Genomic DNA, 20,259 nt, shown 5'->3' on the forward strand with positions numbered 1-20,259 from the left:
TGAGCCAAAGCCAGACACTTAACGGACTGAGCCACCCAGGTGCCCCCACCAACATCCAGGGATACTCCTAGAGCCAGTTCTCTGTGTTGATCTCTTATGGAACAAAAATACAGGTTGAAGGTCTTAGGGCGAAATAAATGAGTAAGTCCTATGGTGCTCTGGGCCAGAGGTAAACAGATGGGTGATGGAAGAGAAACAAGGCTTGAAATATACAGAGAAAATGTCTATGGAAAATGTTTCCAATAATCAGGTATCTAAAATTGTGAGAAGACTAGGGGCACCTGGGTGGCTCAGCCGGTTAAGCGTCCGACTTCGGCTCAGGTCATGATCTTGCAGTCTGTGAGTTTGAGCCCTGAGTCGGGCTCTGTGCTGACAGCTCAGAGCCTGGAGCCTGTTTCAGATTCTGTGTCTCCCTCTCTCTGACCCTCCCCCATTCATGCTCTGTCTCTGTCTCAAAAACAAATAAACGTTAAAAAAAATTTTTTTTTAATTGTGAGAAGACTCAATCCTCATCAGTGCCTGGCCAAAATGGAACTCTACTCCTGTCAGGAATATGTTTGACTTTTACACAAGGTTTATGATGTGCAGCTCACAAAACCTGGGAGGGTGCCTGACTTCAGGTTTGCAGTGATTGCGCAGGTGGAGAAGAATCAGCATCCCAGCCAAATACTTAGAAGTGACATTCTCCCTGACGGCTTGGTGTATGGAGAAGGGCTGAGAGGGCAATGAAGTCATGACCTGAAATGGGGAAGCTGTGTCTGATCTTGACCTTAAGCAGACGGAGGCCCTATTTTCTTCGAAGAGCGTTGGGCTCACTGTGATTGTCTGGCTGCTGGACACAAAGGAGACTTGTGTTCTTCCTGGTCACACAGTGACCTGTTCTCAAGGTCCCAGAACAGTGTGCTGCCCAATCCCTTCTGGAGGAATTCCTGGGGAACTCTGAAAAGAATACAACCAGTGATTTCAGCAATGTCCCTGACATCACACCTGGTCTGGAAAGGAGTCAGACTTATGGAATACTGGACCTGCCTTCCCACAGGGAGAAAGTGCAGTGGACATTCAGGGAACCTGCACTTTTTTGGGCACGGATCATCCTGAATTACTTGCTCAGAGTTCCTCTTCCCACCCAGACTCAGGCCACCATGAGCGGAGAGAGTGTCAATCTGCTCATCACTGTGTCCATAGAATCAGAACACTTAGAGCCTTTTCTGCCTCTTTTTTTTTCTTTAGTGTATTTTTATCTTATTTTAGAGAGAGTGAACACGAATGGGGGAGAGGGCAGAGGGAGAGGGAGAGAGTCTTAAGCAGGCTCCACGCTCAGCAAAGAGCCTGGTGCGGGGGCTCGATCTCACGACCCTGGGATCATGACCTGAGCCGAAATCAAGAGTTGGCTGCCTAACTGACAAGCCACCCAGGCTTCCCTGCCTGATTTTTTTTTTTTTAACTGACAGGGCAGTTTTTTTTTTTTAACTGTCCATTTATAAAAAGCTTTTAAAACCTAAACCACTAGAAGAGAAAATTCAAATGAGCCGAAGGATTAAAATATGTTGGTTGACAACAAGAACAAAAAATAAAGAAATTACAAAACCAGCATTTTTTTTTTTTTGATGGGAATCATGGAATGCAGAATTTATGTGTTGGTGGGACACAATCCTATTGGAATACTATAAACAGGGTATATGTTCGTGGGTGAGGTTGTATGTTTTATGCATCACTACCATCAATAATAAAAAACAAATATTAATCAGCCATACTGGAAGAAATAAGGAATGGTCTTCCTATTCAACAGTTACAAAATATTATAAAAACCGTGGCCTGTAAAGAGATGATCAAGAGATTACAGCCGTGAAAACAATAGCAAAAAGACTGCAATCAAAATATGTATATTTCAATTAGTGTTGGGTTATTTTTGGCACTTTATGTTTGTAGCATTTTAATTATGATCTCTTTTTCTCACTTTAAATATCCACTTGTGTAAAATTTAAAAAAAATTAAAAAAACAACAACAAAAAGACAATTACATTGTAAAACTGCAAGGACAGAAGACAAATAGGAAGTTAAATTAAAACTATTGTCAACAGTCAAATAAAGGGCTATCATGAAGGATTTTCATCAAGTTCAGGAAGACAAGTAAAAGAACAAGACATTTAAGACAGGTTATTATCCTGAACTAAAGCACTGTACTAATTAATTCAGTTACCTATGAAATGCTCAGATGGAAAAAAAAAATGTTTAAGAACAGCAGGGTAAAAAAAAGATTTAAATAAAGCTCCTAGATACATAATAAAAAATACACTACATAAGGCAAGTTCAGAAGCCTTTCTGTTAAGGTTAGATTAACCTTAAAATCTAAAGATCAAATCATTAAGCAAATTAAGGTTTAAAAAAAAGACCTCAGGAAAGTTTCAACCACTATTCTTTTTTTTTTTTTTTAATGTTTATTTATTTTTGACAGAGAGAGAGAGACAGAGCATGAGCGGGGGAGGGGCAGAGAGAGAGGCAGACACAGAATCAGAGGCAAGCTCCAGGCTCTGAGCTGTCAGCACAGAGCCCGACGTGGGGCTTGAACTCACAGACTGCGAGATCATGACCTGAGCTGAAGTTGGAGGCTCAACCGACTGAGCCACCCAGGCGCCCCTTTAAAAAAAATAGTAATTCAGGGCACCTGGGTGGCTCAGTCGGTTAAGCTGAGGTCCTGATTTCACGGTTCGTGAGTTCGAGCCCCACATCGGGCTCTGTGCTGACATCTCAGAGCCTGGAGCCTGCTTCAGACTCTGTGTCTCCCTCTCTCTGTCCTTCTCCCACTTGTGCTCCGTCTCTCTCTCTCTCTCAAAAATGAAATAAACATTAAAAAATAAAAAAATTTTTTCAATAAATATTTATTAAATACCTCTAGTATTCTGGACACTCTGTTGGCAGCTAAGGTTACCAGTAAGTAAACAGTCCCAAGCTCAGGAAACTTGCAATACTGTGGAAGAGACATGCACACAACACAAAGAGAAACAAAGATTTTGCTCCCAAGTGTGATAAAGCCCTGGTGTGCTAGAGTTGGCCAGAGCCAGTGAACAAAAAAAAATTCAACCACTATTGTAGAGTAAACCCAACATAAGATAAAGGGAGCCTAACACTCCCTTTTATAAAGGGTGTCATGCATGAACTACAGAATTCAATCGGAACATGTAATTGCCAGGTTAAAAAATATCCAATGGGTAGCTAGCTATTTCCAGTCTTTGGAAGTAAACAATGAGAAATCTGTGTCATTTAAGTCTCAGAACACAACCAGCTAAAACTAGCTACAAGAGCTCTAACTAGTCCCTCTAAATAATGAGAACAGCTTTAGGGAGATGGGGCTCTGTGGCCCCTTGAAAAGAGGGAGAAACCAAAGAAGGAAACCTGTAGGAAGGCTAGGGAAAAGCGATAGCAAAGAACAGAAGTGTGGGATGGGAGCAGGCAGAGGAATGAAGATCCATGTCTACGCTTGTGACCTAGCCCTTGGAACAGAGGAGGCCAGGAAGGTGTAGAGGATCAGTATCCTGAGGCCCCCAGTAGCCTGGACATGGCTGGACCAGGCATTCCCTCCCTGGAGAAATAGAGGTGTATTAAATTGAAAACACTATCAAAATAGTGACCAGTGCAATTTCTTCTTGCATGAGAAAATATAGCTGGTGCAACTTGAGCAGGAACACAGGAACATAGAAGGAAACCAGTCATTTGGTGGAAACCGTGGGGTCACTCCAGGGTCGCATCAAGGGGCTAAGGGATGGAAGCCAGAGGATGCCTCTTCTATCTAGGAAATGGACAGGTTCAGAGGACTCAGATCAGCTCCTTTAGCTTGAAGCATCAGGCGAGTTGATGCTGAAAGATGGAAAGCTGTGGGGAATTGGGCAGCTTTTCAAGAGAAAACAGTGAAATGACTTTTTTTTTTTTTAAAGTAGGCTCCGTGCCCAACGTGGGACTCGTACCAAATGAGCCAGTCAGGTGGTCCAGAAAGAGCTTCCTTCTTTTTGGGGTGCCTGGGTGGTTTAGTCGGTTAAGCATCTGGCTCTTGATCTCAGGGTCGTGGGTTCAAGCCCTGCACTGGGCCCACGCTGGGTCTGAAGCCTACTTTAATTAATAAACAAACAAACAAACAAATAAATAAAACAAAAAAAACCCACAAAGAGCTGCCTTTTAACCTGCTTGGCACCTTCCAACTTGAGCACATGGCTTTTGCATTCTTACCACTATGTTGGGCTGGGTGGGAGCACAGAATGGGGGATGAGACCCAGAGAGTGGTTTAATCTGTTCCAATTGGGATCCAGACAGGCCTATGACCAATACCAAAATCAATCCCTGTTAGAAAATATAGGATTCTTTGGTCTTTGTATATGGATGCGCTTTAAAATAATAAAGAAGCAGTTAAAATCACAAAGGAAAAGATCAATAGATTATTTCATGGTGGTTTAAAACTTCTGTGAGAAAAATTAAAAGGCCATTTGGGAAAGATACAGTAAGAATGATAAAAACAATAAAATCCTACTACACAAGGAGCTCATATATATTAAAACATTAAAACAATACATAAAAAAATGGGAAAGAGGTATAAAGTCATCACTGACAAAATAGAAATTCAAATGGCTAATAAATAGATAATGCAGATATAAGCATGTTTGATGATAATAGGTAAAAAAGCTAGATTAAAAAACTATAATCTCCAATGCTGGCCAGGGCACGGCAATGTTAACTGATACTGGAAGTAAGAATCAATACAACTTCTCTGGAAAGCAATTCATCATTATATATATCAAAACCTTTGACCTAGTAACTTTATTTCTAGGATTTATCAGAAGGAAATAAAGGTACTGACCATGTTAATCAGAGCATTATTTGTAATTAGAAAACAGAAATAACCTAAATGTCCAACAGTAAGGGATTGGGTAAGTATATCCATATTATGTAGCCATTCAGTTTCCTTAACGATAAAGAGTGTTCCTAACATGTTGTTAAAAAGCTGATAGAAGTGTATATACAATGTAACAATTGCATAGAAAAGAGAAGTATAGAAAATAGATTTGGAGCAAAAGATACCATACTACTGTTTATTTTCGCAGTTTGTATTTTTCAGGATTTTCCCAACTTTCCATAGTGAGCTAGCTGTACATTAAGCTATAATAACAATAAAACCCCTCAGTTTTATGCAGCCAGATGAACCCAAGAGCTGCCAGGCTCTGACTGCCTTGCCCAAGACTGGAGCATCAGCATGGCAGCTTGGGCCAGGCTGCTGGCTCCAGTCCTCTGCTACCTTGGCTGCCTCCTCCAGCTGAGTCTGTCTAGCTTCCCCCCAGGTCTGCAACTAGATCTGTTAGTCCCATGTCTAGGCTGACCCAGTGGGCATGAAAGTTTCCATCTTGGAATCTTTTGTTCTAACCAGTCTCATTGCCTCACAAGATGTGAGGCTTGTTTCAGCAAAATACTATTCTAGCACCTACACAAGGTCATACCAGAATACAACTTTAAGTGTATATATTGTTTGGTTACAAAAAAAAAAAAAAAAAAAAAAAAGGCCAACTGTAGAAATTCGTGTACTTAAATAATCAGCTTTGGGTTAAGGACTAAATGGCCAGGGAGTACTGCCTGGCTCGGGGCCAAGCCTCATTTGAGTTGTTGAGAACAGTGCTGCTCAAGTCACCTTAAGATTGCTCCCAGGTGGCTGTGGGCTAAGTGCAGAAAGTGAGAGGAAACAATGTGACAAGCTGCACACTTTTTACAGCATCCTATAAAGTATGGGATGGGTCTCTAACAGAAAGGAACCAAAACCCTTGACTCTTTACCAGGGTAAGACACACTAACTAGAACATCTCACCTCACCCACCTTATCCTACATAAACCGAATCACAGGACATCAAAAAAATATTTATGTACTTTCTACATCTGTCTGACTTTGAAGATATTGGTCTTAACGCTACAATGGTATCTAAGCAGTTTATTTTTGTACTTTAAGGTAACGTCTTCTTAGTTGATAGTTTTATGGATAGACCAATGGTCTCAACTGGTTTCCAAATTTCTTCACACTTTCTGCACATGCTCTTTTGGATCTAGGCCATCCTATGCCTGCTGGTTTTTGTTCCATTGTTTTCTAAGGCCTTCATGCTTACCTTTCCTACCCCACCCCAACCCCCTCAGACTACTTAGCTTGTAAACATGCTGGTTATTCTTATACCAAAAAATATGTATTCCCCCCCCCCCCTTCCTTTCTACCTCTGTGTCCTAGTTTATGCTCTACCACTTGGACTATAGTGGGCTCTTAACTCATCTCCTTACCTCCCCATAGTTGGTAGAATCATCTTCCTAAAACAGTATGACCGGGTTGCTCCCCTAATTAAAGCTCCTTGGGAGCTCTCCATCACACACAGGATGTTACAGCTCCTTAACAAGAGAAGTCTTCCATGATCCAAGCCCTCCTATCTAACACTATGGCCTAACATTTCATTTGACTATCCCATTGTCTCTGACAATCCAATGTGCTATTAACTCGAGCTCTCCTCTTGTTCTCTTTTGTCTGTGGTAACTTCTGCCTGAATTCTTTATCCTCATCCTTCGAGACTCAGGATATCTTCCCTAAGGAAGCCTTTCCTGACCACATCACCTCAAACATTTTGCCTGAGTGAAGTGCTCCTCCCCTGTGTTCCCAATAGTACCCTGTAAAGAACTCTTTCTGGGAACTTAGCAATTGTACCGACATCAAGTTTCCACGTCTGTCATCCAACCCTGAAGTTCGGGAACCTGTACCTAGTACCAAAGTGAGTGCTCAAATGTTTGCTGGCATAAAGTCAGGATCCCATATGGAACCATTTGAAAGTAATCAGTCTCAAATTCAGACTTTTAGGTTTTGTTTTTTTAAAACATGAATCGGACCTTATCGTACTGGTATTGTTACTTTTCTTTTATAAAGCTCCCTGAAGACTAGTGGTGTGAACTGGAGAAAAAGGACCCAGCCTTATTTTAATGATTAAAAATTAAATCCCAAGGGGCGCCTGGGTGGCTAAGTCAGTTAAGCGTCCAACTTCAGCTCAGGTCATGATCTCACAGTTTGTGAGTTCGAGCCTCATGTCAGGCTCTGTGCTGACAGCTCAGAGCCTGGAGCCTGCTTCAGATGCTGTGTCTCTCTCTCTTTGCCCCTCTCAAGCTTGTGCTTTGTCTCTCTCTCTTAAAAATAAATAAACATTAAAAAAAAAAATCACAAGTTGGAGGCAAACAGTACACTTGATATAGTAGCTTTTATCTTCTATCCCTCACAGAACCCTGAGAGACCAAAAAACAGAAAGCCTAGAGGATGGAGGACTGTCCTTTTACTTCTTACTGTTACCTAGAATTTAGCTAGCATGTATGTGGATGACGTTTAATGGACTCTTCTTCCTCATAAATGGACTTTATTTTGTCACTCTTGGTGTAGCTCATCACCCACCGGATCGAACGAACAGTGTGTGTTTGAGAACTTTTTGTTTTCTGGTCACATACAGTCTGTCCCCTCCTTTGTCCATGCTTAAGGAGCACTACCCCTTGTACATCAGAGAGTATCACACTCCCTACCTCCCCTGTTGCTTCAGAGAGCAGCTCAATGTTCAGAATACAGTTTCTCTTGGTCAGCTCAGATTCAAGGTTCCTACAGGCCACGTCATTTTATATACTTAGCTTTTCCTTTGTGATAATTGGTCTTTGAAAAATATCCTTTCCTTTCCCAAGCTTAGGTCTTGGAAGTGTCCAATTCTTTGTAGAAACAGCATTTCACACCATGGCAAACTGTTTTAGAAAGAAGACATACTAATACACCTAAGTCTTTATTTATTTGGCTCTAGGAAGAATTTGCATGAAAATGAGCCTATATGGCAGGTACAGAATGTACTGTAACAGCACCAGAGAGGTATCCTCTCTGCTCTACAGAGCCTCAATGTTTAATACATACATGTGACTTTAGTAATAAAACCAGAGTCCAGGAAAAAAGGAGCCCTTTAGGAAAAAATCAGTTTAGAGTGACTTTTCAAATTGACCATTCCTTTTCATATACTTAAATTCAAATAACGGATACATTCACAGGCCCAAATGTTGGCATAGAATAAAATCATGTTCATTTATTTTTTTCTGCATCTTAGAATTAGAAGGCATAAAATTAAATACGTTGAATGTAATAAATTCATCCATACAAGTGCAAGTCTCCAGCTATAATGCATTTTATGGCATATTTATCATTTAAAAAATGTACCAGTAAATCAAAAAAGAGGGAGTATGTCCATTTAACTTTTATTTAAGTGTATGTAGGAGGTCTTCAGAAATCAAATATGAGCATGAAGATATGGCCAAACATAAAATCTATCAAATTCAGTGAAAAGTTGCTGACTTTAAATAGTAGTTGTAAGAATGACCAATATATATTCTTTGTTAACAACCCCTCACTCTACAGTAAAAAAAAAAATAAAATAAACATTCAGTAAACATTCTTTCCTAAGGTAGTTTCCCTTATATATCAGTGATTTATCCATTTCTTTGTATACACAAATTTGTTGAACATACCAATCAGTGGTTCTCACAATTGAAAAATAAAAGCACAAAAAAGTTTACACTCTTGTACAGGTAAATAAAAGATCACCTTGAATTAAACTGGATCTCCTTAAGGGCATAGTATAGTTTCAGTTTCAATAACTATTACATAATTAGTTTCTTACATACAAATATTGACATATTTGGCTTGTGCTTCAAAGCCTTTGTGTCTACGAAGTCCATGTCAACGCAGCTCATAATTTGAAGTCACTCGGGAGATCCTTACTGCTGCTGGGTTTGACCTGATCATGCATTAGAGTCCCCTCAGCACCGGCTGTGGCACTGCACATCTCCGAGGCATCATCAGCATCAGGGTCCAGGCCTTCGGGACAGGGAAGTTTTAGCAGCTCTTCCCGGAGCTGAGCAGTGTGACGCTACATGGGGGAGAGTAAGTGATACTGGAATAAACCCTGGGATTCTAACATAACGTCAGCTGAGAGAGGAGATGAGTTTAAAACAAAACCCAAAGCATTAGGCCTACAAATACTTACTGAACACCTTCCTTATGCTATTATTGTAAGAGGCAAAAATCTCGAACCTCAAAATAACTGACGTTGCTAAAAAGCCCTGAGTAGCATGCCCATAGACCCTACCCACGCCTCCATCCCTGAAGCAAAACAGCATTACTTATGATATAGAAGATACCGTTCTTCTGCAATATACACTCTTTTAAATTAAAGAGAGTAACCTCTTGACTTATCATACATCTTGCCTCTGGCTAAATATTTTTGAGAGAAAGTCTATAAATAAAAATAAACCCACCATTATTTTACTAAATGAGAATAAGGATTCATCAGGCACAGCAGGTCGATGTATATAACATTTGCAATATGTTTCACACTAATTATCTCACTTAATGCTAGAAAAAACCTTAGAAACAATTTTATCAACATAATTTTTTTTTTTAATTTAACCCAATGAAAAAGAAGATTTAGAGAGAGTGTGTAATTTTGTATTATACTATACTGCCATTTAGGGAAAGATACAGACTTGTTAACAGAGAGTGATTAGTTGTCTATGAATATTAACTTGTGGATTATAATTTTCTAGTAGGAGAGAAATGGCCTCAAATATCACACCAGGGGTTTGAAATTTTGTTGTCAATAGCTGACTTTGAAAATTAACTAACCAACATTTACAAAACAGTTTTTGTGTAGGAGGCACAGTGTTCAACACTGACAAAGTAAAAGGAGCAGAATAAGGAAGATAAAATCTCTGACCTCAGAGAGACTAAATTTCGGTCGGAGGTCTAAGATGCACAAACAAGGTAAGACAACTACACACTTTGCAGCCATTTGTAAGGTTTTAAAATGGATTAACACGCTGGTGACTCATAAGTTCCCTACCCCAATTTCCCTTCCACTGTGGACAACAGGAGAAAACAATTAGGGAAGGAGAAGGAAAAATCTGATGGTTTTAATTTTTGCATCCTTCGGATTCCTTTACCATTTGGTGGCCATGGGTCCGCCAGTGAATATACAATAGGGCTCCTTTTAGGAAGGCTTACTCACCTTGAGAGCTGCCGCATGGTGAGACATAGTCCTGCCTACCCGCTTATCACTGCTGTACTGCTGGATGTCTGCAATCCACTCCTCGCACTGGGCCATGATCTCAACTCTTTTCAAGTAAAAATGTTTGTGTATAACCTTAAGAATAAAACAGCCAAGGGAACAAAGTTTGTTAAGGTCAGAATTTAAAAGACAGAATAAGGGGCATGACAAAGAAATGAAATTTATACATTTTTTAAAATGTGTATTCATTTTTGAGAGAGAGAGAGAGAGAGAGACAGAGCGTGAGCAGGGGAGGGACAGAGAGAGAGGGGACACAGAATCAGAAGCAGGCTCCAGGCTGTCAGCACAGAGCCTGACACGAGGCTCCAACTCATGAACTGTGAGATCATGACCTGAGCTGAAGTCAGATGCTCAACCGACTGAGCCACCCAGGTGCCCCACAAAGAAATGAAATTTAAAAGACAATTACAATGTTTTTGTCTCCAAACAACTTAATTTAGTGAATTCTGTATTAACAAGAAAGAATCATGCTTTTAAAAAAAAAAAATTTTTTTTAATGTTTGTTTATTTTTAAGAGAGACAGAGACAGAATGCGAGTGAGTTAGGGGCAAAGAGAGAGAGAGAGAGAGAGAGAGAGAGAGAGAGAGAGAGAGAGGGAGGGAGGGAGGCACAGAATCCGATGTAGGCTCAAGGTTCTGAGCTGTCAGCACAGAGCCTGACGCAGGGCTCGAACTCATGAGCTGTGAGATCATGACCTGAGCCAAAGTCAGGTGCTCAACCGAATGAGCCACCCAGGTACCCCGGAAGAATCATGCTTTTGACATCAGAAGACATATGCAGAGATGCCCAGCTCTACACAGAAAATAATGCCCAAGCTCAACCAGACAATAAAATAGTTAATCCTACTGGGGAAAATAAAGAGGTGTATAATGCAGTATATTCACAAAGTGAGTAAATAACCAGGAGAAAATAATTAGGAAAGTACTGACAATAGAAAAACTGTCAAATTTTCTACCTTGAAAAGAGAACTCTACAAATACCTAAATAACTAAAGACATTCAAATGTCAAAGGCATTTACACAGAAATCAGAATAGAGTCCTAAAAATAGCACTATTACTACTTTCTTAATTTTATCTTCTGGTTAATTTTTAGATAAAATAGTATTAATACATTATAAAGTTAACTTTCATTATAATAATTATAGTTTGTATTTGGAATTAAAAAAATTATCTGAAAAATTAAGTACAATTTCTTCCTGTTTAAGTAGTAGGAGTCTACTTCTGATCAATGTAAGTCAGAAAATAGATCAATTTGGAATTATTATTAAATCAATTAAAAAATATTATTCTGTATGCTGGGTGAGCCACTATATTCCCATGAGCTTATCTCCCCTAAAGAAAAGGTAATAATACCTACAAAGTTTTATTAGGGGAAACTGCGAATGGATGTAACACACCAATCAGATCCTATTACATTTAACAGTTTCTGCTCTTGATGCCTACAGGGACATAGAAGACACTGCCTGACATGACGAACCATGACAACCACAGAACCAGACAAGAGATAGGTGAACCAGAAAGAGGTACTTGAAAAAACAAAAATGTATGGAATTGTTGGATCGCTATATTGTACACCTGAACCTAATATAACAGTATATGTTAACTACAATGGAACTGAAATGAAATGAAATAAAATAAACTGAAGAAAAGGCAAACAAAAAACCCCAGGGAAGGGGCGCCTAGGTGGCGCAGTCGGTTAAGCGTCCGACTTCAGCCAGGTCACGATCTCGCGGTCCGTGAGTTCGAGCCCCGCGACGGGCTCTGGGCTGATGGCTCAGAGCCTGGAGCCTGTTTCCGATTCTGTGTCTCCCTCTCTCTCTGCCCCTCCCCCATTCATGCTCTGTCTCTCTCTGTCCCAAAAATAAATAAACGTTGAAAAAAAAAAAAAAAAAAAAAAACCCCAGGGAAGTCAAAGAGGCACATCTGAAGGGGAAAATCAGGAAAGCATACATGGATGAAGGGCGCCCCCTTTAATGTGAGCCAGGTTCTAAAGGATGAGAAAGATTATTGTTTCAAATTATACTTATCTGCTTTTTGTAAAAGTCATCCCCCAACTCAGAGTTCCTTGTGTTAACGGTTTTTTTCTTCCGGAAAAAAATTTTTATGCATGAACCAACAAATTATACCTCAACTGAGTATATACACTTACACACTTATTTCAACACATTTTAAAAGTGAAGTTTCGCATAGAGAAAAGTACACAAATTACACATACAATAGGATGCATTTTCCCACAGTGCACACCAACGTAATCTCCACTCAGACGAGAAACAGGACATTACCAAGCAGGCTGCAAGCCCCTTTTTGCTACCTCTCACCATAAATCCTCATGGAAGGGTATACAGTATACTGACTTCTTTAAGCCAAAGTTAGTTTTACTCATTTCTGAGCTTTTAATAAAAGGAAACATATGAAATGTATTATCTGTGTCTGGCTTCTTATGCCCTATATTGTATTTATGATATTTGTCAATGTTAACCTGCATAGCAGTTCATTCATTCACATTACTGTATTCCATTTTATGAATATTCCATAATTTGCCCATCCATTCTGTTCAAAGACAAGTGAACTGTTTCTAATTTTTGGCAGTTAGGAGCAATGTAATGAATATTTTCTATACCCAGTATAGAGACTATACCCAATTTCTACGAAGCACACACCAAGGAGTGGAACTGCTGGTCTTTCAGCATATATTCAGCTGATTAGATCCTGCCAAAGAGTTTTCCAAAGAGGCTGTACTGATATCTATATTCCCATCAGAGTGGATCAGGGTTCCAGCTGCTGCACATTCTAACACTTGGTATGAAAAGCCTTTAAATTCCTAGAGATGCTGAAGAATGAAAGGACAGGGGCCAGACAACATAGGACTTTGGAGGCCATGGTACGGACTGGAGTGAAATGCAGAGATTATGTGTAGAAAACCACTGCCGAGGGACAAAAGTGGAAGCAGGATAACTGGTAAGGAAACCACTTCAACTGTCCAAGCAAGAGGTAATTAACCATGGCTTGAAATAGGTTGGTCATGGCAAAGACGGTTTTACTTTGATTATGCCTTGAAGGGTGGAGCCAAGAGGATTTTTCATTAGACTGAATGTGGTATACTAGAAAAAGAATCGAGGGGCACCTGGGTGGCTCAGTCAGTTAAGCATCCGACTTTGGCTCAGGTCATGATCTCGCGGTTTGTCGGTTTGAGCCCCGTGTCAGGCTGTAGCTGAGTTTACCCCAGATTGTCTAAATATAAAGGCAAGTACAATACTAACAAACTGTATTATATAAGGTCTTTAATAAAATATTTCATTAATTTTATTGAACATACCTCTTTAAAGCATGGTGAAGGGTTTCTGATTTGCTCTAGCATTGCCCACTTAACCGTTGCTTGCCTAATGTTTCCATCATATTCTCGAGAACTCTGTGTGCCACTGGGAGTTCCTCTAGACCGTTCATATCCTGGTTCATTAAAGTAAGGCTCAGCTACTAATATAAGGGACTGAACAGACACCAACACCTGTGGAACAAAGAAATAAAGACAAGCTATTATAATGGGACATTTTTATTACCAGTAAACTGGTATATTTTAATATGTGCTTCCACATATTTTTATCACTGTCAAATTGATGTTAATCACGAGGACACTGAAATGCTATATTATTAAAAGCAATATTAAAATAGACACAGTAGTTTTTTGTAAAATATTCATATATCTTACATTTTATATTCTTGAATTCTTGAAAAACAAAAAGAAATGAAGATATTTCCTGAAACTGACAAAAAAAAATTTGTTTATAAACACCCCACACCAATTTAGACATTATTGAGCTCAAATTGTCCTTACGCTCAAAGAGGATAAAGCTAACCATGCACTCTGAACAATACTCACTTAGGGGCACCCGGGTGGCTCAGTCAGTTGAGAGTCTGACTCTTGATCTGGGCTCAGGTTATGATCTCACAGTTTTGAGATCAAACGGGATTCTCTGTGTCTCTGCCCATCCCCTGCTCATGCGCTCTCTCTCTCTCAAAATAAATAAACGTTAAAAAAAGGACTCACTGGTAAGAGCAACTATTCATGAGGCAATCTTTATTTAAAAAAAATTTTTTTTTTAATGTTTATTTATTTTTGAAAGACACAGAGACAGAGTGAGAGTGGGAGAGGGGCAGAGGCTGGGAGACACAGAATCTGAAGCCGGCTCCAGGCTCTGTGCTGTCTGCATGGAGCCCAACATAGGGCTCGAACCCATGAACTGTGAGATCATGACCTGAGCCGAAGTCAGACACTTACGTGACTGAGCCACTCAGGCACCCCTATTTTTATTCCAAAGAAAATACTTTTTAAAGGCATCTACTATTTGCTTTTTAAAATATATACCATTTTGGAAGTATATAGACGCTACTTTATTTTTCTTCAGTGAATTCGGCTATTTAGGAGTCATAATATTTATGTTATGGAATCTTCTGGAGCCTCGGATTATCTGACCTCTTTAGTCATTTTACTTCACAGTACACTTTAGCCATAAAAACTGTGCACGAAGGGATGCCTGGGGTGGCTCAGCTGTTTGAGCATTCAACTCTGGATCTTGGCTCAGGTCATGATCCCATGATTGGTGGGATTGAGCCCTGCGTCGGGCTCTGTGCTGAGCGTGGAGCCTGCTTGAGATTCTCTCCCTCTCTCTCTCTCCCTCTACTCCTCTCCCCGGCTTGTGCTCTCTCAAAAACAAACAAACAACAACAACAAAAACAAAAACAGAAACAAAACTGGGCATGAAAAGACAGTAAATCAATAAATCCTTGGACAGAAAGATTTCTCTTTTTAAAAAGGATTTGAATTTCAATATTAAAATTATCTATCCCTGAGAGCAATGTATAATACATATTTTTAAACATGTTTTATTTATTTACTTGGTGGTTTATTTATTTGTTTGCTTGTTATAGAGAGAGAGTGCTTGAGGTGGGGGAGAGAGAGAGAGAGAGAGAGAGAGAGAGAGAGAGACAGACCCAAGCAGGCTCCATACTGAGCGCTGAGCTTGAGACCTTATTTATTTTTTTAAAGTAGGCTTCACGTCCAGCACTGAGCCCAACTCCAGGTCTGAACTCATGACTCTGAGATCAAGACCTGAGCTGAGATCAAGAGTCAGTTGTATAACCAATGGAGTCACCCAGGTACCTCCAAGAACAATGTGTAATATTCAAGTCAGAGATCAAAGAAGGCAGAATAACTTAGCCCCTCAGAACTATTTTGGTTATCTGTAAAATTAGGATCACACCTACTTACTTAAAGACTGGCTATGAGAATTAAATAAACTTTGTAGGGGGTAAAGTAGTAGCACTTATAATTAAGTGTAATTAATAACAGCAGCTATTCTTTCTTGGAGCAAAAATGACAGCATGCATCCAGAAGACAGTAAAATGCAAAACAAAATCATTTTTACTCTGAAAATAGAAGTCTTTTTATCTATAATATAAGAGGGTAATATAGGGTCCTGCAAAAAAGCAGTCAGTAGGAGTTCCATTGTGATCAACAAAATTTAAAAGAGCTACCTGGATCAAATAAAAAGCTAATATTTATCATAGCTCCATCTGCCGAAAGTGTTTTGTTCGAATATGACCTGACAATGAACTGGTAATTAACAGAAACACACCTGCTACATACCATAGCATATTTACATAGTTATATTTAAGTTAATAATAAACAGAATAGATTTTCATTCTGCAACGTAGGTTCACTGATTCCTAGTCAATCCTTTGATACTTTAAGAAAGTCAAGAGTTACAGACTTTTATTCATAGGTTAAATTTACAGTCCCTTTCCTCTTTAGTTTTACATTAAGCATCCACAAAACTGCAAGAGGTTTTCACTATAATTTGTTTAGGAACTGACTAAATCAAGAATCATCTAACACCTTCCTTTCACTATCTGTGTCAAAATAAAAATTTTAACCCTGCCATATGGTCTTCTACTAGGCCACTCAAGTAGTCAGTAATCTTGTCTCCTACAATTGTATATATTCATTTGGTCACTATATTCCTAGCACTATCCATTCTTGCAACTCATTTTTTTTTTTTTTTTGCAACTCATTCTTTAGAATATCCACCAATTTGCCATATTCCTCCTCCTACCCCACATCCCTTAGAGATTATTAACTTTTGATTTCCTGTATTTTCATGTTGTATCTTGTCAGAGGATTTAATTGTCTAACTTGATCTGGTATATCAGAAAATTTTATCACAGGTATTTAAAACATAGGAGAGTACAGAGTATATAATCCAAAATACTAATTTGCAATGAGAAACTGTATTATAAGAAATAATAACATCTTTGGTACGAGGGAAATATTCTTTTTTTTTTTTTAACGTTTATTTTTCAGAGAGAGCATGCAAGAGGGGGAGGGGCAGAGAGCGAAGGGGACAGAGGATCTGAAGCGAGTTCTGCGCTGGAGAGCAGGGAGCTAGATGTGGGGCTCGAACTCACAAACTGTGAGATCATCAGCTGAGTCGAAGTCGGACACTTATCTGACTAAGCCACCTAGGCAACCCAGGAAACACTTTTAATTAGTAAAATGCTTTTAACTTTTTAAAATATTAAGTGCCTGCTTCTGGAAAATTATGCTGCAAATGACTAGGACTGTAAACAAGTGGCTGATTTCCAGAATTTTCCATTTTAAGAGAAATGATAATATATATTTTGTTAACATTTATAAATGGTTGACTACATGAACCATAAAATACGTTCAATTCCTTTTGCATATGATATCTTTATTAATATCCAACTGGAACAAACTATTCACAAGGCATTATAATAGGTATTTTAAGTACATTATAGCACATTAAAAACCAGTTATGTAAGCAATGCTATAACTTGGTGCTACTGTAAAAAATTCTGGTGATAGTCCTAATAAATAATATGACTCTGATTTGATTTTATTTTTTTTAAATGTTCATTTATTTTTGACAGAGAGAGTACACCAGCGGGGTAGGGTCAGAGAGAGAGGACAGAGGATCTGAAGTGGGCTCTGTGCTGACAGCAGAGAGACTGAAGAGATCATGACCTGCAAAGTGGGACGCTTCAACTGACTGAGCCACCCAGGTCCCCCTGACTTTGACTTTGTTTATTTATTACTTTTTAAATATTTATTTTTGAAAGAACGCAAGGGGGGAGGGGCAGAGAGAGGGGGACAGAGATCTGAAGCGGTCTCTGCACTGATAGGCTGACAGCAGCTGCGAGCCCGATGCAGGGCTCAAACTCACAAACCGCGAAATCACAACCTGAGCCAAAATCAGACACTCAGCCGACTTAGCCACCTGGCTGCCCTGTGACTTTGATTTTAAACTGTGCTAATAGTTAAGACTATTACTACACTACTGCTGGATATGAGACTTACAGCGTAAGACTACAAAATGTATTATTTTTATACAAAGAAACATTCTTCTTCTAACAGTCTCATTCAGAGAAACCAAGAAATTCTAATAAAGCTTGTCACTGTTCAAATATTTTCGAATTGTTTTTAATTGTATACAACCTTCAAAAATTTTTGTGGAAGTTTTTCAGTCTGGCAAAAGTACTTTTATCCTTTGTGCACATGTGATAAATAAAAGGGTAAAACAATGTTAGGCCCTAAAATCTAACCAAAGAGAAATTAAGTAATTTTCCTTGAACCTTTCTAGTCTGCCTCTGAAGAAAGTTTCTAACAGACAACAAAGAGTAATGTGGTCCTGCCTACATGTATTTATTTCTTGTATAATGTGGATAAAAGCAGCTCACAAAGATCAGACCAGTATTTCTTAGGAATACAGATGCCAAAAATCCTCAAATAAAATACTAGCAAAGCGGCGAATCCAGTAATATCTAAAAAGAATTCTATACCAAGAGACCAAATGGGATTTATCCCAGGAATGCAAGGTTGGTTTAGCGTCCAAAAATTAATATATCATATTAATAAAATAAAAAGCCAAAAATAGTAGAATCATTTTAACAGATGCAGACAAAGCATCTGACAAAATCCAACATCCATTCATAATAAAAATACTCAACAAACCACGAGTAAAGAGCAATGTCGTCAACATGAAGAGAATTTATGAAAAACTCACAGTTAATGACACTCAATGAGGCAAGACTGAAAGTTTTCCCCCTAAGATCTGGAAGAAAACAAGTCTATTCACTCTTGCCACAGAAAAGAGAGAGCCTCCTGTTGCTCCTACCCAAGTCAATTTGTCACAGATTTGAAAACCCTGATTCAGGAAACTATCTAAAATATAAAGAAAGTCATGTAATAACTGTATTACTTATAAAACTAAAAAAATTAGAAGCGAAAAATTTAGTCACTAATAGAGAACCAGTTCAGCTACAGTATATTAATTCAAAAGATTAAGAGCAATTAAAAATTATAAGAATGTAACTTGGAAAAATGGATATGCTCTAATGTTAAGTGAACAGAACAGTGTACAGATGATTTATCTACTACGTTCTCACTCTGTGAATTATGATAAAAAAAAAAAGCCCCAAAAACCCCAATAAACCCAAATCATAAGGGGAATATAGAACAAAGCTCATTTTTATGCATGGGTAATTAAGTTTCCAAACTTGTAAAACTTAAACCCCTGAGTAGAAGTTTCTTTACAAGACTTTGGGTATATATTAGATATATAAGCCATATAAAAGTTAAAAGCAAATCAAATTTTAAACTAATTAGTTGTTGGGGCATCTGGGTGGCTTAGTCGGTTTAAGCATCTGACTTCGGCTTGGGTTATGATCTCATGGTTCATGAGTTCCAGCCCTGCATCAGGCTCCGTGCTCACAGCTTGGAGCCTGGAGCCTGCTTTGCATTCTATGTCTCCCTCTCTCTCTGCCCCTCCCCTGCTCGCGTTTTGTCTCTCTCTCTGTCTCTCAAAAATAAATAAACATTTAAAAAAAATTATCTAAATTCGACAAAAGTTTCAATTCTCAGCTAAATCTAATTTACTTTATGAAAAATAGGATATCTCTGAGTTTCCTTTCTTTGCTTAGTTTGAGTTGACAAGAGTAACATACATGTAGAAAAAATATTTTAAGGTTTTTAGACTACAACTGAAACAAGAATTTCTAAAATGAAGTAGTAGTTACTTGGGAGGAATATTCTAGTGACTTCCTTATAGTTCTCCTGCATGAATCATGTAAACAATGTAAACTTTTTTCCTAATCTCGACATCAACAAAAAGGGAAAAATACTATGATATTATTTCTTTAATTCATGAGGATGCTACAAAGTCTTCAGAGAATCAAAAGAGTGACATCCTGAGAATTATTTTTTGTATCTTCTTTCACCTAATTCAAAATAAGAATGTAGAAAAAGAATCTTTTCAGGGTAGATCAAACTTTAGTAGGCTTACCTAGGGATAATTTATGGTGATTTCTCTGAAACATTAAACTTTTTATTTTTTTAATGTTTATTTATTTTTGAGAGAGACAGTGCACATGTGGGGGAGGGGCAGAGAGAGAAGGCGACACAGAATCCGAAGCAGGCTCCAGGCTCCAAGAGGTCAGCACAGAGCCCGCTGCGGAGCTCCAACCCACAAACCATGAGAACATGACCAGAGCTGAAGTCGGACGCCTAACTGACTGAGCCACCCAGGAGCCCCTAAAACACACTTTTTAAAATATAGATAGTTCTTATTTTTCTAAGTGAAATTCAGAGAAATGTGTTTACTTGCAAAAAGCTTGAGGTCTGAGGATTCCACTTCTCTTCTGGTCTTCCATGCCACGTATTTAAGATGCTTAAACAAACCTGAGGAAGAAGAGAAGAAAACATATACAGAATTGAATAGAGTGCTTTTTAAAAGCAAAGTGTCATAGCTAGAAGCAAAAATGAAATGCTATCATGTCACAGTATCTCAGTTTTATGTTCTCCAACAAAACCCCAAGGGTCAGTTTGTTAAAACGAATTGGCATCTTCAGATGTGATCCAAAGCTGTATGGCATTTCACTTTCATAATGAAACACGAAATAGCACCTATTACATGTTAATACAAACAACATTTTTTAATAAAAAATAACTCTTTCCCAAACCAAAAACAAGTTTCAGTGAGAAAAAATGGTACCATTTATATTAAAAAAATTTTTCTCTTAAAATTTTGTAAATTTTAAAAAT

General features: G+C 38.6%; 1 protein-coding gene across 8 annotated transcripts in view; it reads right to left on the reverse strand.

Moving 5' to 3' along the window:
• Positions 1-7,804: 7,804 nt before the first annotated feature.
• BIRC6 (baculoviral IAP repeat containing 6) overlaps positions 7,805-20,259 on the reverse strand; it is a 226,587-nt gene continuing 214,132 nt past the window's right edge. For all 8 annotated transcript variants that reach the window (XM_047851564.1, XM_047851566.1, XM_047851563.1 and 5 more), the window contains 4 exons: positions 19,819-19,896; positions 13,462-13,650; positions 10,086-10,220; positions 7,805-8,948 (listed from right to left, as the gene is read on the reverse strand). In XM_047851564.1, coding sequence (XP_047707520.1) covers positions 8,769-8,948; positions 10,086-10,220; positions 13,462-13,650; positions 19,819-19,896 — 582 coding nt within the window. In that variant the 3' untranslated portion in view covers positions 7,805-8,768. The remainder of the gene's footprint in view (positions 8,949-10,085; positions 10,221-13,461; positions 13,651-19,818; positions 19,897-20,259) is intronic.

The sequence above is a fragment of the Prionailurus viverrinus genome, chromosome A3 (genome assembly GCF_022837055.1).
Source record: "Prionailurus viverrinus isolate Anna chromosome A3, UM_Priviv_1.0, whole genome shotgun sequence".
Lineage (NCBI taxonomy): Eukaryota > Metazoa > Chordata > Mammalia > Carnivora > Felidae > Prionailurus > Prionailurus viverrinus.